The sequence below is a fragment of the Megalops cyprinoides genome, chromosome 2 (assembly GCF_013368585.1).
Source record: "Megalops cyprinoides isolate fMegCyp1 chromosome 2, fMegCyp1.pri, whole genome shotgun sequence".
Classification (NCBI taxonomy): Eukaryota; Metazoa; Chordata; class Actinopteri; order Elopiformes; family Megalopidae; genus Megalops; species Megalops cyprinoides.
Genome location: NC_050584.1, coordinates 11,970,701 through 11,993,171, shown reverse-complemented (window position 1 = coordinate 11,993,171; position 22,471 = coordinate 11,970,701). Strand labels below are relative to the sequence as shown.

General features: G+C 39.4%; 1 protein-coding gene across 1 annotated transcript; it reads right to left on the bottom strand.

The window, feature by feature from the left end:
* Positions 1–6,789: 6,789 nt before the first annotated feature.
* LOC118769557 (myosin-7) lies at positions 6,790–20,720 on the bottom strand. The gene is made up of 38 exons (XM_036516697.1): positions 20,682–20,720; positions 20,108–20,319; positions 19,476–19,619; positions 18,932–19,088; positions 18,495–18,522; positions 17,724–17,829; positions 17,474–17,566; positions 17,321–17,384; positions 17,127–17,225; positions 16,915–17,018; positions 16,610–16,748; positions 16,233–16,351; positions 15,986–16,135; positions 15,711–15,881; positions 15,115–15,424; positions 14,859–14,947; positions 14,301–14,506; positions 14,094–14,217; positions 13,536–13,672; positions 13,195–13,450; positions 12,852–13,094; positions 12,595–12,771; positions 12,357–12,502; positions 12,184–12,274; positions 11,703–12,092; positions 11,371–11,497; positions 11,166–11,284; positions 10,841–11,037; positions 10,552–10,735; positions 10,289–10,454; positions 10,053–10,177; positions 9,609–9,917; positions 9,204–9,407; positions 8,818–9,114; positions 8,617–8,721; positions 8,390–8,485; positions 8,137–8,271; positions 6,790–6,836 (listed from the first exon to the last, which is right to left on the bottom strand). Exons 2-38 carry the CDS (start codon positions 20,306–20,308, stop codon positions 6,816–6,818), a joined length of 5,829 nt encoding a protein of 1,942 aa, XP_036372590.1. The 5' UTR covers positions 20,309–20,319; positions 20,682–20,720; the 3' UTR covers positions 6,790–6,815.
* Between the last annotated feature and the right edge of the window lie 1,751 nt (positions 20,721–22,471).

Here is a 22,471-nt window from a genome sequence, read left to right as displayed (position 1 = left end):
GTTCTCACATTATAAAGGAATAATGTCGCTAAGTTTGGAAGTACTATGTAAAACATCAGGAATGCCACAGTGTTTTTGGGACATGTGATGTGACCGTGTTAAATTTGGTTTGTGTTTAAGAGAAGAGGTAAATAATTTTTTTTTCCTGTAGAATTTTTAATAGGTATGACTTTGCTGTTAAGGCCATCTGGGTCATATCAGTGAATAACAATTAGTTATAATGAAGAGATCAAGGACAAGATGGAAGTGTGAATGAATTTTGTTTAAAAAGAAATGAGGAGGCTCTATAACATCACTATACCTCCTTTTTGATGTAATTTCATACACAATAATTAACAAAATCTAAGCATGTCTCTAGAAAAGAAATACTACTCTAGAAAAATCCCTACCGCATCACAGAGCACCTACAGCAGTCATCACAAACTATAGATTTAACAGTTAAATCTTGTTATGACCACCAACACTGGTGATCAGTGTTGCAGCAGTGTTCAGTGGTTAAGAGTGTGAAAGACTTTGTATTCAATGTATGTAGATTGTAACTAAATTATGAATGATTCATGTTTTTAGTCACAGCAAAATATTTCTACATGGTGATAAACATATAAAAGCACACCCTACTTGTTAAAATAGAGAAACAATGTCAGCTAGTGACATACATTTAGACGGTGGGTAGGGCTTGTTAGATATGATTGTGTTTTTAGGGCATATTACATGACTTGTGTGGCTGGACTGATTGGTGCAGATAATTGAAGTGATAAACCTCTGTGGAGAGGGAAACTGAAAAAATATGTAAAGGTGAAAGTGCAGGAGGAAATTGCCCACTAGTGCTTGAAGTGAGGACAGTGTGAATTACTAGTGACATTCACTGAATATTATGTGAATATTATATTTGTGTAGCGCTGATTCTTCTGTTTGCAAATATATGCTCTGTCCATGTTTTTTACTTTTTGAAATTGTGCATAATATGGATGGCTAATCTATGTTATTCTTTGTGTATAAAATGTTTCTATTGCTTCTTTTGTGTTGTTTTCTTAATTTATGTACAGTATTTGATATTTTTCACTGCATTGCATGCTTCACAGAGGGGTGGTTATTATCAAATCGATTCAACAACATTCTCAGCACCTATTAAGTAGACACAACTACTGTTTCCTTATTACATTATATTATTATTCTTTATTGTTAATGTGTTCTTTATTATTGTAAGTGCGTTTCTAAGAGTTGTTTTGGAAAACACATAGAAATTTACGAACATTCTTTAAAAAGCTCTTTAGAAAACCTTCTTAACTTCTGAGATCAGTCAAGGCCCTGATGAATTTTTCCTCAGAAATGCAATTTATTTGGCTGGGGCCGTATAATAGGGGATTGTTTAAAGACAGATTGAACACACTGTAAGATACTGGACACACTGTAAGCACTAGATGTTGTGTAGGACTGCAGCTGTCTCCAAATGTATACAAAGACATGGCCAAGGTCACTTACTTGCCAGTTAAACTTTACCCACTTGCATCTTGTTGATGTTGCATTGTTTCCTTTTAGTTGTCCTTGAGTACAAAGATAACCCTGTGAAATTCCTCCAGAGTGCCTCTCACTGATTGAGGAGAACAGCTTGTGAGGCACGTTGAGGTCCAGACTGCAGTAGCTGAATTTCTTTAGTTCTAAGAGAGGCAAGTGATCTGTCGGTATAGGTTTCAGTGCACATAACTAAGATACTTCTAAGCGTCCCATTTTCGTTTTTTGTTTTTTTGAGAGAAATTGTGGATGTATGTTACATGACCAATTGAGGAAATCATTGCCATCCTCATTGCCAGTTGGTTTTGTGTTTATTAATAGCGTTGCTGTTCCTTGTTTCATTACAAATGTGGTCTCTCTAATGCAGAAGTGAGTATCAAAGAAAAACAAACAAAAACAAAGCAAAAGAAAGAGATAAAAGAAGGGAAGATAATAAAATGGCCAGACCATTTTAGGAATTACTCTTTGGGGAATTATTGTGCAAAGTTGTTATGTGTACGCACAATTCTCTAAATGTCTGTGTTACAAGGATGTTATATTTTAGAGAAGTAATTATTTGTAATAAGGACTCAGATACCTGGGTCATTTTTTCTAGAAGACACTTTCTAGAAGGAAAATGCCTACCTCTCAGTGTTGTAAGGTTTATGGATATGACCAGCTAACCCATTATCTGGCAGATAGCATACAAAACTTCACACCTCAGTGTACTATTGAAATGCATGCACTGCTGTATGCATAGAAATATGTATAATTTTGTTAACAGACAGCTATTAAAATAGCAAATATCCGGACCATACACCACTTTCATGAAAAAACTGACTAGAGGAAACAATTTCCTTTTTGCTTACTAGCACAAGCAACAAAGACAAATACGTAAACCAGGTCTGCAGTGTTTGTGGAGGTAAGAACGTCTTTGCATCATGTTCACATTTGACATACTTATGAGTGTACATACTGTTTACGGACTGAATCTATACATGTGTGTAGATATAAATTAGGCCCTGTGACCCAAAAAACATCTCAGTTCTCAGCTGTTGCCATCACACTCCTCCAATCAGCACTTCACCAGCAGGCCCCCTGTCACTCTAACACAAAGGTACCTGTGTAATTGACAGTGAACTTGTTGGAACCTGTAACTGTACTCCACTCCATCTTCCTCAGGAGCCTATTATTAGAGGGGTTTTGCGTCTTTCTTGATTGAAAGGGCACATGTGATATGAGTCCTCCTCTTACCTTTTTGTCTGCACTTCCCATGGCTGAAGTTTTTTTGCTTGGATGGATGCAGCTGGATTGAGTGCTTGTCTCACGCATACAGAATCTCTCCTATTCACTAAATGATATCAGCGGTATCCTTCCTTGTAAAAATTGAGCAAAAGGAAGGTTTGTAACAGTTCTACACTACCAGAATGTTTTCTTGCTTTGTTTTTTCCCCAACCAGTTCCTTTAACCTTTCTGAATTGGGTAATCTATCCATAAAATGTTGGATATGATCTTGTATGCTGTGTATCAGCACACCCAGAGATAAAACTACACCTAGATTTGCACCTTCAGGGATGTCAGGTCAGCCTGAAGGCAGGGAGATCACAGGCTGCCCTATTCTGATTGACACCTCCAGGGTACAGAATGAGACCTTTGTAATGTGAGTAGCAACTCAGTTGAGTGAAGATTCTCACCAAGGGACACTGAGTCCTTAATTAGTATCCAGCCTCTCTCATTCCTCCCCTTGACTTCTGCTGGCACACACAGACTCAGCCTCCTTCAGTAAGAGACCCTGAAGATGATCTGCTCTGAAGAACAGCACTGCAGCATTACTGAGGTAAGTAGTGATTTATCTCTTTCTCTCTGTATTCAGCTTTATTTGCTTTAGTGGTGCATATGTTATTGCAGTCAATGAGATGTGTAATATATCTGAAACAATTTCAATCATCGTATGTCCTGCCTGATAAAACTACGACAGGTAAGGATTTGTTAATATATCAAAGACTTTTAGAGCCTAAGATGATAACATAACACTGTAGCAATGGTCTCTGTGAAGTGCCTCAAATTATAGATTGAGACATATCTGTGCTGTGGTTTGTTCCACTGAGAAATGACACTGTAGTAACAGCCAGTGAAGTCTCCATGTATTTTCAGAAAGAAGTGGTTAGTCACACTTAAAGGGTGTCTAATGTTCTCTTACAGCAGCGGTACTACTTACTGCATCCCAAAGCATCATGGAGTTTGAAAAAATATTCTTAATTTGAGTAACAAACCAGGTATGTGGGTAAATAAAGTTTGTCTTGCTAGTCTTTTTTAATGCAATTTGAATAAAGAAAACCCATTTTATTTGGATAAATAAACTTCACAAGCCATGGTGGAAAAGAAGCTACTTATTCCTAGTGAGAAATCTGAGTTTGTATTCTTTTCACAAGTAATTTCAGGTCTGGCTGTTGCTCAGTGGTAGCTACACTGAGACAGTCTGCCAAATGTCTGTCGGTTAGATGGGAACATTGATTTTATTATTCCCATGGCAGAGAAGGAGCTTTCACACACATAAGTAGATCCAAAGCAAGTCAGGATTTTCTGAGCACACTGGATTAATGCAGGGTATGTGTCCTTCAGAACACAGAATGTCCAGAATGTGTCAATGCTCTCTTCCTTGTGTCTTTCTTTGAGAATGTTGTTGTGCTGCAGTTCTATGAGTTGCTCCTCAAACGCAGCCCTTTCGACTCAGAATTGCACACGTGTGACTGAGACAAGAGTAGCCTGTACGTCACAAGAAAATGGATTCTCTGTGAATGCCAGCGCGGGTTTCAAGGACTTCACGTCCGTGAAAACTCATCTTTCAACTCCGCGAGGCAGGCGCAATAAGGGGTGGGTAAAAATGAACCTGGTTGTGACACTTGGGACTGTAGGAAAGAGCGTGAAATTTCCTTCCTGAAGCTGCTGCACAAACAGGCTCAGTTTCATTTCAAATGCAGCCACATCATTCAGCATCATGGGCAGAACCTTTTGTTTCCCTTGAAGTTTAAGATTGAGTGAATTCAACTGACGCGTTACATCAGTCAGAAAAGCTGCATTGTGGATGAAAGTCTCATCTTCTAGGGGTGCTAGTAAATCACGTCAGCCCTTCTCTTCCAAAAATGTGCGCAAAGCCGGTAGCAGTTCCATAAAGCGATCGAGGACCTTTCCGCGATTGAGCCATCTGACCTCCGCATGCATTACCAAGTCAAAGTATGCACTTTCAAACTCTTCGACCAACGAACGTAACTCTGTATTTCCATTCGTGTGCAAGAATAAAATTGACAGGTCTTGTCACAAAGTCCATTGTCACTTTGAGCTCTCCACTTCTAAGCTTGCGGCACAACTACTCTTGATGCAAAATGCAGTTTTGAGCACTTTTCTGAGCAAAGCGATTCATCCTTTTTCCTTTCCAACCACTGAAGGAGCTCCATCGGTAGTCAGAGAAACCAGCTTATTCAGGTTTATGTTTTTGCCTGGTCTGTGAAAAAAACTAATCAGTGCGGAGGGAATGTCCTGTCCCGTGTTTGACCCGCTAATGGTAGCAAAGCCAACATTTCCTCTGCAAATTTGTCCCCTTTGAGAAAGCGCACCCAGACTGTAAGCTGCGCAATGTCTGTGTGATCGGTAGATTCATCCAATGCCAAACTAAAGTAGCCTACTCCGCACTTTCAATGTCTTTTAGCAACTGTGATAAGAGATCGTCTGAAATTACTTCTACTCGCCTGGTTACAGCTGAATCAGACAACTTCAGCTTTGAGATTTGCCTGATGATGTCGTCCTTGTTCTTAAATTCCGAAAATTGCGATTCCGCACATTCCATAAATGTATTTTAAAACAATAAATTAAATATTAAACTCATTACACAGATTTCTTATCTTAATAGCTTCGGGGTTCAAACAATGCTTTACTGTATCCAGATAAGATTTAACGTAACACATAAAAACCAAGAAATTGGGCTTCTGTTCTGCAAATTTGCTGAAATGTACATGAAATTTTGCTAGTAACAAAATAAGATTAATAACATACAATTTCTTTGCGGAAATCACATCATTAGAAAACCCAAACAATATACATTCAATTCTTAATTCGAGTTGTTCTTTTAGTTTGCTATTTATGAATGTATTAATATCATTCCAGAAAATTTTACTAAAGGCACAATCCCAAAATAAATGGGCTATGGTTTCATTCAGATTGTTACAGAAAGAACAAAAAGGGTCAATATTTAATCTATATTTAACCATGTTTAAGTCGACAGGATAGCATCTGTGTAGTATTTTCAGGGATACCTCTCATACCTTATCAGGGTTGGGAGGGTTACTTTAAAAATGTATTCCGATACAATTACTAATTACCTGTTAAAAATGTAGTCAGTAATCTAATCCAAGTATCACAATATTAAAGTAACATAACTTGATTACTTTCAGTTACTTTTGGATTGCCTCAATACCAAATATGACTATAATGTTAATTTGGTAGCTGGAACAATTTCGACCTTGTCTAAGATGTCAGATATGGATTCAGAGACTAACCATAAATCAATCCGTGATTGTAAAGTACCAGGTTTGTTCTTCCATGTGAATTCTTTAGAGTTAGGGTTATTGACTCACCAGATATCAACTAAGCTTCTTTCATTCATAAAATCAATCATAAGAGGGTTCTCATTATCTCTGCTTGGCCATCTGTCAATTCAATCATTGACTGTAGTATTATAATCTCCACCCAAAATAATTTTCAAATCTGAGAATCTACCTAAAAGATGCTCAATACTTGTGTTTAATGTATCAAATAGATCCTTATTTTCCTTTATGTTATTATAACCATACACATTACCAATTAGAAAAATCAGATTATTAAAAGAGACAATCATAAGGATATAATAACCATGTATATCAATTTGTGTAAGAATAATCTTCCCATTGAACTTGTGCTTCAATGTTTCAAAACAGACATGATAATTTCCTACCCTCTATTTTGATTAATAAATTAAATTATTCTTTAGTGTAATTGTAATTTTTACATGAAACATGAGGGAAAATGCTGTCCAGTGGTAAAACAGTGACACACTAGAAAATTTCACCACTAATCCTCAAGGTAGTTGTTACAACAGAAATTTCCATTATTGTCAGCTGAGTATATCTGTGCAGAGAGGGAGACATTGATCTCACACTGTTGAATTAGGACAAGAAGCACAGGAGTGTTCAGCTGCAAATTACATTTATTCTATAGAATTACAGGAAAGGGACGTGGGAAAGCTACAACACAGCAAGTCAAGACGTTTCAGAAAGATCCATCTGAGAGCTTCACTCTTCATCATGCCCTTTCTGTGAGGGGAAAGATGGACAGACAGAAAAGTTAACACAGAGAGCATGAGAAAAAATAAAGCCTTGTATGACAGATTCACTCACAGTAATTACAGTTTATATTCAATTAGTGTACTGAGGCAGGATAATACCTTGTAGATGTAGGTACATAATTAGTAATTGCTGATTGTTAGTACCATTATTATTAGATATGATTGGACATGCTCAAGTGAAATTGAATATTTGTCATCAACTGTATGAGAGTTGTATGTTATGTTAACATTCAGTTATGTAATGATGTAGCAAACATTACTTTTGGCATCCCCTGGTGGCTGAAATCAATGATCACTGACCCTGCAGCCTGTACACACGAATGCTGTTTTAGAAACTGGTACTATATATATATATATATATATATATATATATATATATATATATATCCTTCATTTGCTTATCTATCATCCCCATCCAGTTTTATGATCTATATCAATAATTGAAACTTCAAAGCAACACATAATTTAATGCTTTAGCAAAGAAATAGAAACCAGCAATGACTTTGATCAAATTGATGTAATATGGAAGGCAGAGAGTATAGTACAGTGGTGTAGTTTTAATTTGTATTTATAACATAATGCAATAAGTATTTATAAATATTTTATTCACCAATAATGTTGGAATTGTAGTTCGAGTTCCTATCCATTCTCATCCTGAAATTTCATGGAGTTAATAGTAGAGTTAATAGCGGTATGTTAAGACGATTATTCAATGTAAGTTGTTAGTCTTTCATTCTTGATCCAGCAGCCAAAGCAGCCACAGCACCTGGGCACAATAGATTAACAATCCACAAATTAATGGAGGACATTAGATAGTTATTTTTATATTCTCTGACCATAGGGAGTGAGGCTGTGGAAGAAGTATGGTTGCCACAAAGGAAAGGGATGTTACTGAATTTCTCAACATTATGCAGTAACTTCCATTAGCAAAATTCATACATTACTGTAAAAATTTAAGTAAGGTCTATGCAGATTAAATAAAGAGAACAAGAAAACTGACAATGGGTATACAAGACAACCTTCATCAATGTGATAATAAAAATGGCTGTATGGATAAAAGAAAGGTCTATTCCAGCATAATCAACCCTTAGTTTGAGTAGTATGGTCCTTTAAAATGCCAGAGACTTTAGGATTCAGTAAGTAGTCAATGGACATATGTGACATGTACAGTTATTCAGCTATGTTATGAACAAATCAAAGATGAAGAATGTGGGATTGATTATTGGTAAGTGAAATCATTGGTGCAAGATGGGATTAAAGCCACAAACCTTTGAGCCCACATCACGGCTCTTGGCGCGCAGCTTGTTGACCTGAGACTCTGCGATGTCGGCTCGCTCCTCTGCCTCATCCAGCTCATGCTGCATCTTGCGGAACTTGGTCAGATTACTGTTCGCCTGTTCCTCCTGAGACACAGTCGCGGTGCACAGTCAGCACACAATGAAAGTCTGGCATTAAAGATACTGCTGTCAAATGCATCCAGCAGCTGCTACATCAGTGTGCTGAACACAAGGGGACACTTACAGCCTCCTCTGCAGTCCTCTTGTAGGACTTGACCTTCAGCTGCAGCTTGTCCACCAGGTCCTGCAGACGGGCCAAATTCTTACGGTCCTCCTCAGTCTGCAAAGAGAAAAACAAGAAATGGTACATGATCATAGCTACACTGTGATTTTAGTGTGTAGGTATCATAATCCGTGAATTAGTTCTAGAAAAATATACAGCCCACAAAACAAAGCACAATCAGACAGTACCTGGTAGGTGAGCTCTTTGATGCGTCTCTCATATTTACGGATTCCCTTCACAGAATCACTGCTCTTCTTCTGCTCCATTTCAACCTCATTTTCCAGCTCTCTCACCTGTAAATGTTAAATATGCATTCAGTGTGCACTGACTTTGCATCATTTACTTCATCCTTTCATAAAAAGGTATGAGCAAATAAACTTGACACTCACACGAGCCTCCAGCTTCTGAACCTGCTTCTTGCCCCCCTTCATGGCGATTTGCTCAGCTTCATCCAGGCGGTGCTGCAGGTCCTTGATGGTTTGCTCCATGTTCTTCTTCATGCGCTCCAGGTGAGCACTGGTGTCCTGCTCCTTCTTCAGCTCCTCTGCCATCATGGCAGCATCAGTGATGGCCTTTTTGGCTTTTTCCTCAGCATTCCTGCACTCCTGTACAGCCTCTTCCACTTCAGTCTGAAGCTGGGACGTGTCACCCTCCAGCTTCTTCTTCTGGTTGAGCAGGCTGGTGTTCTTTAAAGAGACAAATATAGGTAGTTGGATATCTGTGTAAAGATAAATCATCAAATGAACCACAAGATGGCCACCATTTTTCATTGTACCTGGGAGTGTAGAAGTTGTACTCTCTCACTGACATCCAGCAGTTCCTGCTCAGCCAGTTTGCGGCCTCTTTCAGTCTGTTCTACCATAGCCCTCAGCTCATCAAGTTCTGCCTGCAGCAGATTGTTGCGCCGTTCGACAATGGCAATATTCTCCTTCAGGTCATCATTGGCACGAAGGGATTCATCCAGCTGCAGTTGGGAATCCTGGTAGAGAGTAGATTTAAAATGAAATGTAATCCCTCAAGTTTGATCCAGAGTTTGCTAATATAAAACCATGTTGCCCAGAATATGTTTATATTGCTAATAAGAAAACTTCATCTGCCTGTGCCCTGAGAATGATTGTTGTTGTCACATCACCACAAACAGATAATGTCACTGGCATATAAAATAAAAGTCTCAAAATACCTTCAGGTGAGAATGGAGGCCCTTGAGCTGCTTCTGGGCCTCGGCTGCCTGCCTGTTTGCCTGGCTGAGCTGTATCTCCATCTCATTGAGGTCTCCCTCCATCTTCTTCTTCAGCCTGAGAGCTTCATTCCTGCTGCGAGTTTCTGCTTCCAGTGAGCTTTGCAGGGTGTCCACTACTCTTTGCTGGTTTCGCTTGGCCTGTTCCATCTCCTCATCCTTTTCAGCCAGTTTGCGTTCAATGTCAGCCTTTACTTGATTAAACTCCAACTGGGCTCTCAGAATCTTCCCTTCCTCATGCTCTAGAGATGCCTGTCAGAAAAAAAAAAATCATCAACTCACAACAGTTGAACAATGAGAATTCATATAATTCTAAGAATATAAGAAATACTGCTTCCCACTACAACATACACAAGAATCTATGAACACTTTACAAAAGATTCCTACCTCTGCTTCCTCCAGTGCAGTTTGGATCTCACTCTTCTCTTGCTCTAGCTGTTTCCTTACTTTCTCCAGTTCATGAATGCTCTTTCCTCCCTCACCAAGTTGCTCAGTGAGATCAGAAATTTCCTCTGTGTAACAGAACAAATGTTCATCCACAGTTAACTGCAGGCCTTACAATTTTGTAAATTTATAGTTGTTTGTGTCTGTAAAAAGTGTATGAGTAAAGACTACTCCCTAACCTTGCAGGTTCTTATTCTCCCGCTTCATGGTCTCCAGGTGATCCAGAGACTCCTCATAAGAGTTCTTCAGCTTGAAGAGCTCAGTGCTCAGAGATCTGGCTTCCTTCTGGGAGCTCTCTAACTCACTCTGTGACTCTTCATACTTCTGCTTCCACTCAGTCAGGACCTGATGGGATTGTACCAAGGAGTCACATTCAAAACAAGGTACTTCGATAGCTATAAATTCAGAAAAGATTAACATCACCATTTCCATTTTACAGCACCTTGTCAAAGTTCCTTTGCTTCTTGTCCAGAGCGGCAGCAGCTGCATTGGATCTCTCCACATCTACCATGAGATCTTCAATCTCATTCTGCAGCCTGTGTTTGGTCTTCTCCAGGGAGGAGCATTTAGCGTTCACAGCTTCCACAGCTTCCTCTGCATCCTGCAGTCGCTGAGCCAGTTTCTTCCTGGATGAAACACAAAGAAGAATCAACCAGGCTGATGCAATCAGCTCTCTTCACCGCATTTACTGCGATTATTAGGTAACAATACATCCTGCTTTCAATCCTTACTTTGCATCCTCCAGCTCCTCAGTCCTCTGGATGGCATCAGTCTCATACTTAGTTCTCCACTGAGCCACCTCAGAGTTGGCCTTGGAGAGACTGCGTTGCAGCTCAGCCTTGGCCTCCTGTTCCTCCTCATACTGCTCTCTCAGCAGGTCACAGTCATGACGAGCTGACTGAACTGCATGGGCCAGTGCATTCTTCGCCTGGAAGAGACATTTTACGAAGGGTACAAGCCATGCTGTCTGTAATTATATGTTTAAGGATTGAAGATTTATACATAATGTTTGAATTCACAGGCTATTTTAAGAGTCAGCTACTGTGAATATATTACCTTGACTTCCTCTTCCAGCTGTCTTTTGAGGTCTTCAATTTGCTGGGTGTAGGACTGCTTTCCTCTGGTCAGCTGAGAGACTAGTGAGTCTTTCTCCTCAAGCTGTCTGGCAAGCTCCCCTAGAATGGTTTATAAAAACAGCTAAGAATATGATTTTCATAAACATAGCCTTAGAGAACTGATTTGTAAAGATCAATATACATACCATTCTCAGTCTGTAGCTTAGCTCTCTGCATAGTGAAGTCATTGATGCTACGTTGGCCTTCCTCAAACTTAGTTCTGTATTCATTCATCTGATCTTCCAGAGTCCTGCACATCTTCTCTAAGTTTGCCTTGAAGAGTGAATAAAAAATGGAAATTTGCTATACTGTGACACATAACATCTAATTAAATAGTTGCAGCTGACTTGAAGTTTGTCTTGAAGAGTAAAGAAAAAACTGAAATATACTATACTGGGAAACATAACATTTGTTTAAATAAAGCACTGCGGCTGATTGAATTAAACAAAAAAAATGAAACAGGTTTTTATGAATTTACCTTAGACTTAACGATCTGTTCCATGTTGGACACCACATCGTCCAGCTCCAGTCTAAGCTCACTCTTCTCCTTTTCTAGCTTCTGTTTCACTCTCTGCAGGTTATCAATCTGCTCTCCCAAGTCAGCCACACTGTCAGCGTGTTTCTTCCTCAGTGTGGCAGCTGTAGCCTCATGCTGCAGTGTGGCCTCTTCAAGGTCTCTGCGCACCTTCTGGAATTCTGCCTCCCTCTTCTTGTTCATCTCAATCTGAGCAGCTGTGGCCCCACCAGCCTCCTCCAGCCTCTCACTGATCTCCTCCAGCTCTCTGGCTAAGTCTGCTCTTTGTTTTTCCACCTTAGCACGGGCAGCTCTCTCAGCCTCAAGCTCTTCTTCCAACTCCTCAATGCGAGCCTAGTGCAATGGAAAATTTTAGGTTGTCATGATATCATGAAGATACTGTAACAGTAGTGAGGTATTCGGTGGGTTTTCTTAACATATTTACCTGCAGCTCCTTCAGTTTCTTCTGGAGCTGAGCAGCCAAGGCCAATTCATCTTCAATTTTGCTATTTAGCTGACTGATCTCAAAGTCTTTTCTGAAATAAGAAAAAGTGGGAGATTTAGTACCCACTTCAACCTCAATAAGATGTATCCCTGAAGAAGAGAACATTCATTTACTTCTTTAGTCTCTCTTCCAGCTGCTGCTTGTCATTCTCCAGGTCCATTACATTCTCCTGAGTAAGCTTCAAGTCTCCCTCAAGCTTCCTCTTTGCTCTCTCAAGATCCATTCGAATCTTTTTTTCCTGTTCCAGTGATCCCTCCAGCTGGAGATGGAATGGAAGAAATGAGCAACAATTGATTTTACAGTGCATTCTATTTCCTCTTTCTGAACTCTAGTTCAAGGAAAAGTACTCACATCATCGACTTGCTGCTCCAGTTTGGCTTTTGCCTTGGTCAGCGTGTTCACTTTGTCCTCCTCACTCTGCAGGTCATCCAGGGTTTGCTGGTGAGCCTCCTGAAGAGCCTTCTTCTCCTTGGTCAGCTTGGCGATGATTTCGTCCAGAGCTGCCATTTCCTCAGTCAGGTTCTTCACCTGAAAACACAAATCAGAGAGTCAATGGACTGTCTCACAAACCATCTGCTTCTACATTTGAGACATGTAAAGACACTAACCTTATTCTCAGTGGCATGCTTTTCCTTCTCTACTTTAGCCAGAGTGAGCTCCAGATCATCAATGTCCTTCTTCAGCTCAGAGCACTCATCCTCCAGCTTCCTCTTCTTGGCAGTTAGCTCTGCATTCATCTCCTCCTCATCCTCCAGTCTCTCTGTCAGCTCTTTGATTTTAGCCTCAAGCTGGATCTTATTCTTGATCAGCCCTTCACATCGCTCCTCAGCATCACAGAGATTATCTTGTTCCTATGGACATGTCAAGTCATGTGATTCAGAGAGTAGGGATGAAGTGATTGTGTTTGCAGACTCACACCTACACATTTACATGAACAATTTCAAAACTCACAGCCTGGACTTGAAGCTGCAGATCATTCTTCTCTTGGAGAAGAGAGACCATTTTCTCTTCAAGCTCCTTCCTGCGGGCCTCAGATTTGGCATATGCCTCTTTAAGCTTCAGGAACTCCTCCTTCATATTGGCCATCTCTTTCTCAGCCTCAGCAGACCTCAGCAGAGGTTTGATCTTGAAATAGAGCTTCATCCAGGGCCAGTTCTTCACACCCATGAAGGCACGCACATTCCATTGGATCACAAGCAAGGCGTCCCTATGATTCATCACACATACATTTTAGATATAGCACTCTCAATACCTGAAATGCAAATGATAGATTTAAGCATCAGTATCCTGACCTTCGTTCAACAATTTTCTGGAACTCAATTCTTGAGAGAAGACCACGGGATCTGGCTTGGATTCCAGTGATGATGAGAGCCAGACGGTCATCTCTCATCTCCTCCAGAGTACCCAGCAGACCAGCCTTGAAGAATACCTGTTGGGCATGATGGGCCAGCCTCATGAAATCATTTCATCAATGACAGTGAATTTTAACATTTTCAGTGTTGGTTTAAGAAGAGGAATTTCTCATGCCTTTAGGAATGGTGCAATACAGTTCTTTTGTGAAAACCTGTGATTTGAAGATAGTGGAAATTAAAATAGATGTGTGTGTGCCTTTAAGTAAACTGAATAAGTTTCTGAACTTTCCATTATCTTTGATTCAAAATAAAATAGTACCACAAATGTGAGCCCATATTACTTCTCCTTTGGTGAATATATGAATGGTACTTTAGCATTTGGTCATATACTTGGGTTAACATTTATGTATAAATGGCTTTGAAAATGTATACTGTATTTTTATCTCTTGTGTGTAAGGCTTTCCACTCCTAACATATACTGTATGTTGGTGTAGCTACCTTGGTATGTCCAAACTTGTACTGATTGTGGTCAATATCCAGAGACCCCAGCAGTTTTTCTGCACCCTTCCTGCTGTCAATGAACTGTCCCTCAGGGATAGCAGCAGGGTTCAGGATGCGGTATCTGTAATGGGGAATGCTTAACTATAAGCACTATCAAAGGAAATGATAACAACATCAGCGACACATCAAATTTAATCATTCTACCTCTGCTTGAAGTCCCCATAGAGGATCCTGTTGGGGAAGCCCTTTCTGCAGATCCTGATGCCTTCCAGCACACCGTTACAGCGCAGCTGGTGCATCACCAGTGGATTCTCCATGGCCCCAGGAGTCTTGGTCTCATTGGGGATGATGCAGCGCACAAAGTGAGGGTGAGTGGACCTCAAGTTTGTCATCAGCTTATTCAGGTTTTCCTGTCACAAGAACATGGCAGAATTGAACAACCTCAAAATGTAGTCTCATTATCACTATCGTACAAGGTGTTTTAAGTTATTAGTGCTATATATTTTCTGATGAAAGCTGGAAACATCAAAATATTATGATTGAACCAGAAAACAACGTACATGTCAAAACCAAAATATTGTAAAATTTGATTTTTTTTTTCAGGTTATGAGTTCTCCTGAGTTTCTCCTTTTCCGTAGGAACACTTCTTTTTTCATACCAGTGCATGTTTAACAGCATGAGACAAGTGGCATCATCATTACAGGATTATTAGGAAATACTTAGCAGCTAATTTCATAAATTTTGCTCCAATCTTCGACTCACCCTGTGGAGAGCAGACACAGTCTGGAAGGAGGAGCCCTTCTTCTTTCCTCCACCTCCCTTGCCTCCTTTGCCACCTCCCTGTTCCATGGCTGCAGTAATGTTATCATGCACAATCATCTACTTAAGTAAAAAACATCTGACCCAGCACATGATCAACAAAATGTAAAAGAGAAATATATCCTTGCTGTTATTTATGTACTTGTGAAATGTTTTCAGTTGAAGTGACAACATATCACTTGACTTTACATGAGCATACCTGAGTCTGCACCAGCATAGTTTGCGAAAAGTAAGGCCAGTAACTTCATAGTAGACTTTTGGTACAGCCCAACAACAGTCTCATTCAGGGGGTCCTTGTTCTTCACCAGCCAGTTCATAATGTTGTAGTCAACAGTGCCAGCATAGTGAACCAGGGAGAAATGGGCCTCTGGTTTCCCCTTGACAATCCTGGGCTTCTGGAAGTTGTTTGATTTCCCCAAATGGTTGTCATACAACTTTGCTTTGAAGGTGGAATCACTGGCCTTGGGGAACATGCACTCCTCTTCAAGGATTGACATGATACCCATGGGCTGAAGGAGGAGAAAGAAAAAAAATCCAAAATGCTGATGCATCAGTAAGATTCAAGATGTATAATTCTTGTGCAATCTAATCAGAATTTTTTATTTTAAAATTAAACAATTACTTCACTCGTGACATTAGCAAAACAATGCACCTAAGAAAATCTTCTCTAGCCTGTGCCTAGCACATATCTTTTTGCCCATACAGTACAATGATGAGTTGAGGATAAGATAACAAGAAACTTGTCATTGATAAAAGCAGAAAGCAATATCAGATATGCCACCACCACTCACCCACCTTTTCAATGAGGTCAATGCAAGCCTGCAAGTCCATGCCGAAGTCAATGAACTCCCATTCAATACCCTCTTTCTTGTATTCCTCCTGCTCCAGCACAAACATGTGGTGGTTGAAGAACTGCTGCAGCTTCTCGTTGGTGAAGTTGATGCACAGCTGCTCAAAGGTGTTGAACTGCAGTAAAATATTAGATATTTTATCAAATTTTCTTTTCAAATTTAAAGCAAGTCATGTTTTCTTAACAAGAAAGTATACTAAAGTAATTTTTAAACTCTTACATCAAAGATCTCAAATCCTGCAATATCCAGCACACCAATGAAGTACTGGCGAGGCTGTTTGGTGTCCAGAGATTGGTTGATTCTCACCACCATCCAGAGGAACATTTTCTCATAAACTGACTTTGACAGAGCACCAATTGCATAATACACCTGCAAACAGAGATGATATGTATTTTTGTCATTTCAGATGTTAATGTTCGCCCTGAATAGTTTCACTTACTATTCCAGTATTGAGACTAACTCTTACCTGCTGGACATTCTGTCCCTTGGTGACCCATTCATTCCCTACTTTGACCCTTGGATGACACAGACCCTTGATGAGGTCAGCAGAATTCAGACCCATCAGATAGGCAGACTTATCAGCATCTATAATACAAATGTACAACACTAAATAATACAATTTGCAGTAAAAATTATTCAAAGTAATTTTTCCCTTTTCATACTACTGTTAGAATATAAAGAAATTATCTAAATAAACTGTTCATTGCACAAACATTAGCTATAAGCTATATTCTGATGCTGCAGTATGTAGATGAAAATCTCCATCAAGAACAATAAACATATAACAATAAACATCAGCCCTGACACCTGTATGCACTTATCAAAGGCAACAGCCAAACTCACCCTCAGTGCCATCAGCTTCTGCCTGCTCCTCTCGTTGCTTCTGCTTGAACTTCATGTTGCCGTAGTGCATGATGGCACCAACCAGCTTGTAAATGCTGTTCTTCTCTTCCTGAGTGAAGCCCAGCACATCAAAGGCTTCCTGTATGTGAGACAAAGAAATTCTGCTGAAATTTGACTAAATCATCATGTTCATATTAGGAATTATCTATCTACCACAATGAACAACAAAGATAGGAATGACTAGTTTGTATGTGTGGTTATGTAGTATATTTGGTATATTCATTACACCACTGTTTGTAACTCACATCAGTGGCCATCAGCTCTTCAGAATCATTAATAGAGGCTACTGTCGTCTCTCCTTGGGAGATGAAGGCGTAGTCGTAAGGATTGGCGGTAATGAGCAGCATTTCTGTTAAATAGGAAACAGAGCTGTCAGATTCATTCTGTTAGTGTGAATATAAGCTGCAGTATAGAACTGTTTAGAAACCCCATGTATATAAAACAATGTTCTAGTCACCCAGCAGTTCTGGTTTCCTTTGGGACAAGATCTGGTAGAAGATGTGATAGTCTCTCTCAGCCTTGAGCTGGAAAGTCACACGAGACTTCTCCAGAAGATCTGGAAAGGAATAAACCATGCAGGCATCAAAGGCGTGATTACTGAAGCAGTTCCCAGTATAGTAATATAGGACATTCTGAGACGGATTTCCTTACAGGTCTCAATATCAGCAGAAGCCAATTTTCCACTTGCCCCAAAGTGAATTCTGATGAACTTGCCCTTTAAAAAAAGCATAGTATATGTTCTGTTTATTAGTTGTACATAAAACATAAATAGGTACTTTGCAGAGGCAGCCATAAGACACTTACAAATCTTGAGGAGTTGTCATTTCTGATGGTCTTTGCATTTCCAAAGGCCTCCAGGGCTGGGTTGGCCTGGATGATTTGATCCTCCAGGGTGCCCTGAGAAGAAACACCCAGGCTTTCAGGCAGGACAGTAATTAAGCAGACACAGATTGTGTAGTGATTCAGTCTCTGGCATAGTCCTGCCAATATCTAGATGACTTGTGTATTACTTGCTTTTGGGTTATGACAAGGGTAAATGCCAAGTCAAACCCACCTTTTTTTCAGATGCAGCGTCCTTCTTGGGTCCTGCAGCTGCAATACTTGCGAAATACTGAATGACTCTCTTGGTGTTCACAGTCTTCCCAGCACCAGATTCTCCACTGGAGAGAAAACCCTCTTTTATTCATTTGAATTATAGGAAAATGTGGCAGATAGATTTCTTAGTCCGGAGGAGGTCGCTGCACACAATGCATTTGGATTTACAGCCTCATTCTACGTCACCGTGTATGACCAGAGTGGCCACATCAGAAATATATGGTTACACGTATCTCTGGTACCCAGAGTATGACTAAGAGCTTGCATGTAATATGCAGTGCAGACAAACTGTGGGAAACAGAAGTAGCTGTAGTTCTTCTGTATTGCCACTGCCAGCTAGATTAAGCCTATTTCTGTTAACAAAGTTATTTCACACTAACATTGCTTCAGGTACTTTTTCAGTTCAGATCAATTATTTGACGCTGCTCATTGTAATAACCAAAAACCAAAATAATGGTAAATCAATTTTTATCTATCATGTATTAAAATAGTCTACTAACACTCCTACTCATGTAATAATATAATTCTACCAGTGCTATTAGTAGCTACTATAGCTCATTACGGTGCTTATCATCTAAAGTTTGGTTTGTATCAAAATGTGATCACAAAGTTATGACAGATGCCATACTTGCTCAGGTATAATCAGAACAAAATTTCATCAATCTGGTTTCAAACAAATTTGAAGTACACTGGATTTATTTTGATGAACCAAAGTGCCCTTACGACTTACGTGATGAGAATGGACTGATTTTCTCTGTCTGAAAGAGAAAAGAATCATATTGTTGACATAACATACACTTCACTGAAGTACAGTTTCTAATATTTAACCTTTTAAAAATGAAAATCACGAAAATAACTGAGACCAGTCTATTGCATCCCCCTGAGCAACAACATTTTTGGAAAAATTTTCATTTAAAAAGTAATCACTAATTGAATATTTAGCATGTCTCTTTTTATCTTAAATGACATATTGATAACTTCCTATCTGCTCAGATTACTTCTCTGCATCTCTAGGATGTTCAAGCCCTGAAGTTCTGCTTCCTTTGCCCTCAGGCAAACAACTGTCTGTTTAATTCCAATGAGCTTCAGTTTCAAAGACAAAACGTGAAAGGAAAGACGTGAAAAAACACCATGCCATTTTAGGCAGGCTTAACAATGTGAGTTTACCTGTCAGCATGTACTGATAGGCGTTATCAGAGATGGAGAAGATGTGAGGAGGAGCTTCACTCCTCTTCTTGCCTCTGTAGGCAACGACCACCTCCTGATTGTACACTGGCAGCCACTTGTAGGGGTTTACAGTGACACAGAACAGGCCAGAGTAGGTCTGCAAGAGAAGGTACGACTGAATTCTGTAGTACTCTATATGCAGGTTTTATTCACTCATTGAAACTTTTACAAACTAGCAATAAAATCAAAAACTAATGAACTAATATTCTTATAGCTCGTCATTAGGTTCTATGAGCACCTTAGTATGATGCAGGTATGTTGTTCCTATAGATTATGGACAGATGCTAGGTGTACATTTAATAAGTTACTGCTGTGCTTTTCTATTGTAGCATTGTCTTTAAGACTAAAGCTCAGCCACAGTCTTATTAGCCATGCACTTGCTATGTTCTTGTTGCTCCTATGGTGTGAATGTGACATGTCCATCCATACAGGTTTTGTCAGTTGCTCTGGATAAGACCCTCTGCAAAATAAATAAATCACATACGTAGATCATCCAGGCTGCATAACGCTCTTTGAGGTTAAACAGCACAGCAGGCTCATGCAGGAAGGTGAACATCGCCATGTCCTCAATTTTATCGAACTTTGGCGGGTTCTGAGGGTGGACGTCAGACTCCTTCACTGTTACAGTCTGAGAAATAGAACAGAAATAGTTACATGACAACAGACAGGCCATTATCTAAGCTTTCAAATAAAAACATCACAGCATTTATGTAGAAACAGCCAATTCGGACTCACCAGTGGCAGCAACGACAAGCATTGCATAATTAAAGCTTCATTTCATAACACTGACTAACAATAAAGGCTGAGTGCAACACTTTCAGGAGACCATTGTTAAATCTTTCCCTAAAAGACCAGCATGCTGGACATTGCATTTTCCTGTTATGTCCTGTTGCATAAGGCCACTATTCCTTCAAACCTACTGAACCGTCAACTATGTATACTTCCACAGTTTTTTAAATGGCTACAAAGGAATTTTGCTAAGTGCAAAGGTAATATTGGTACATATTATATACATCCTAGATGTCATTTTGTCATAATTTCATTTTGCTATAACAAATGTGTCAGGGAAGAAATCACTTATATGTTACTCATTAGCAAAGATTGATGAAACCTTACCTTCCCTCTCTCAGTTTCGGCAGTAACTTTGTCTCCATCTCTGCTAACAATAGAAGCCTTGACGTACTCCTCGTCAGCGTCAGGGACAAAGCACTCCTTCTTCATGTCGAAGGGGCGAGTCTGGGCCTCCAGACGCTCCTTGTCCGACTTTCGCAGGTATGGGGCTGCCGCCCCAAACTCTGCCATCTGAGCATCTCCCATGTTTCACCTTGCTGTTTGAAATATTTTTTTTCACATCAAGTTTTTAGAGACAACTGAACTGCGTATGCCAAAACATCAACTGACTCTTTCTATTAATCTGCCTATCTATTTCCCCCTTTAGAGAAACTATTAATGTTCCTTTTTTGAAGAAATTATATTACTTTGGGTATTCTTCACATCACTGCTGCTTTCTGTTGTTGCTTTTAGAGCAACATGAAAAATGCTTTTGGAAAAATATGTCATTAAGTACTCTGAATAAGAGGAATGCTCCTCATTTGACAGGCTCATAACAGAAGACAGTACATGTGCTATTAGTTAAAGTCAGTAAGGTATAAAAGAATTAAAATGTAATATTTATCTGGAAGGATCCTACCTGGATGTGAGCACCAGCAGAGAAGTTCAGCACTTTGACAGCCCTGTGGAGATAAAAAGAATACATGCAGTAAATCTAGAAACTTTCAGTCTCTGTGTATAAAGAACTTCTGTATTTTCTTCAGCACACAGTGACTGGGTTTTGGGGACTGAATTCCAGACATAAAGCCTTCCTAGTCTTTGGCTATATTATTTCATGTGGTATGTATGTATCTCAAAAAACGGTGATACTTCTGGTGTTTTTCAAGTATGAGATTTTGGATTTTGGCGTGGTACATCCCTCCAACATAGAGAAAGTGTCTGCCATCACATCTTACCTTCAGATTATTCAGTGACCTGTCTGTGGTCAGACCCTGTTCTCTCTTTATAAAGGGTTCCACTCTCCCAAATATGGGCCTGGTATCTCAGGAAGCAGGAATGTTATTGTCTCATTTGGGGTGCTCGGGGAGGTGGGTGAACGGTGACTGTCTTTTTGTTATATGCATTGTGCATGCAAGAGAAGGACCAATCACAGGTGGAGAGAAGTGCAGAACAGAAATCTTATCAATGCCGGGTTTCATCCTGACCCATTTTAGGGATACCTTGCAGCAATAAGTTGGTTCCAGATCAACATCCCTAATGGGTTTTGAAAGACATATCAAACATAGATAGTAATGTCCATAAAAGTTACCGCACCACCGCACACCCCCCCCCCCCCCCCCCTTCCCAATCATGACTGCACCTTTGATGAATAGTGAAAGAATTGCATAAAAATGGCATAATTACAAAAAGTGAAGCATTTTCATTAAACATTAACTTGTCTTTAATGAATTTCTTTCAGAAAGAGCGATGATCTGAAAATGGCAAATCTAAATTGTTCATAAAATAATTATTGTAAAATTATTGAAGATTAAAATTAGAATAAGCTCCAGAATATGGTAATATTCTGATACCCATCTACAGTACCTAAGAACAAGCTTAAAACCTTATAGATTGTAAAGATATAAGGTATAATAAATAAAATGGTTTCTCTTAATATTAAAATGCATATTAAAAGCTGTGACTGGACAGAGTCCTGGCTGAATGTGTGAGGTCAGGAATATGTATGGGTCCATAGCTTTTAAAACAAATGGTTCAACACATTTATATTTGATAAACCTTGTAAATACAGCATTTAATATTGATTAGCATAATAGCATAATTACCATTAATATTTTTTGTATTGAAGACTAGTTATCTAAATTAATCATTATTACATATGTGAACTTCCTCATGAATACATTTACATTTTTTTGCTCAGCAGATGCCGCTATCCAGAGCAACATAAAAGATGAGTACATTTAATGTCACATTTACATTTGACTTCCAAAGTCAAGCACAAAGGGCATCCCACAACATGACACAAAATGTTACACATAGAAGGACACCAGCATCCACACATGACTAAAAATCAGTGTCAAATACACAAGGCTGAGAGCACAAATGCGGACCCGGCCCAACACAGAAGTGCAGCAAGCTACAGCCAACAGGAGTGAACTATTGCAATACACTAGATGCACATTGAATGCACATAGTTCATTCCATAACAAAATGGGATAGTGATGTGACAGGGCTGTTTTGAATAAATGAAGTGAGATCATGAATTATATTTCAAGTGTTAGTGTAATGAAATACCATATTTTTTATTATTCGGGAAACACAAAGAATTTATGCCACATTTGCAAGTTCCAGACTTTTGCTTCCCAGCTTCAAAGGGGACATGAACAGAAGCCAAATGAATGGGAGACAAAATAAAAAGTATTAACACAGTGG

What these genes read in the sequence shown, in the direction of transcription:
- LOC118769557 (XM_036516697.1), bottom strand. Translation starts at nt 20,308, where the DNA reads ATGGGAGATGCTCAGATGGCAGAGTTTGGGGCGGCAGCCCCATACCTG. An exon ending in TTCTGCTGATATTGAGACCT is followed by an intron (nt 17,226 to 17,320) that starts GTAAGGAAATCC and finishes ATTCCTTTCCAG; the next exon opens with ATCTTCTGGAGAAGTCTCGT. An exon ending in GCCTCCATTCTCACCTGAAG is followed by an intron (nt 9,408 to 9,608) that starts GTATTTTGAGAC and finishes ACTCTCTACCAG; the next exon opens with GATTCCCAACTGCAGCTGGA.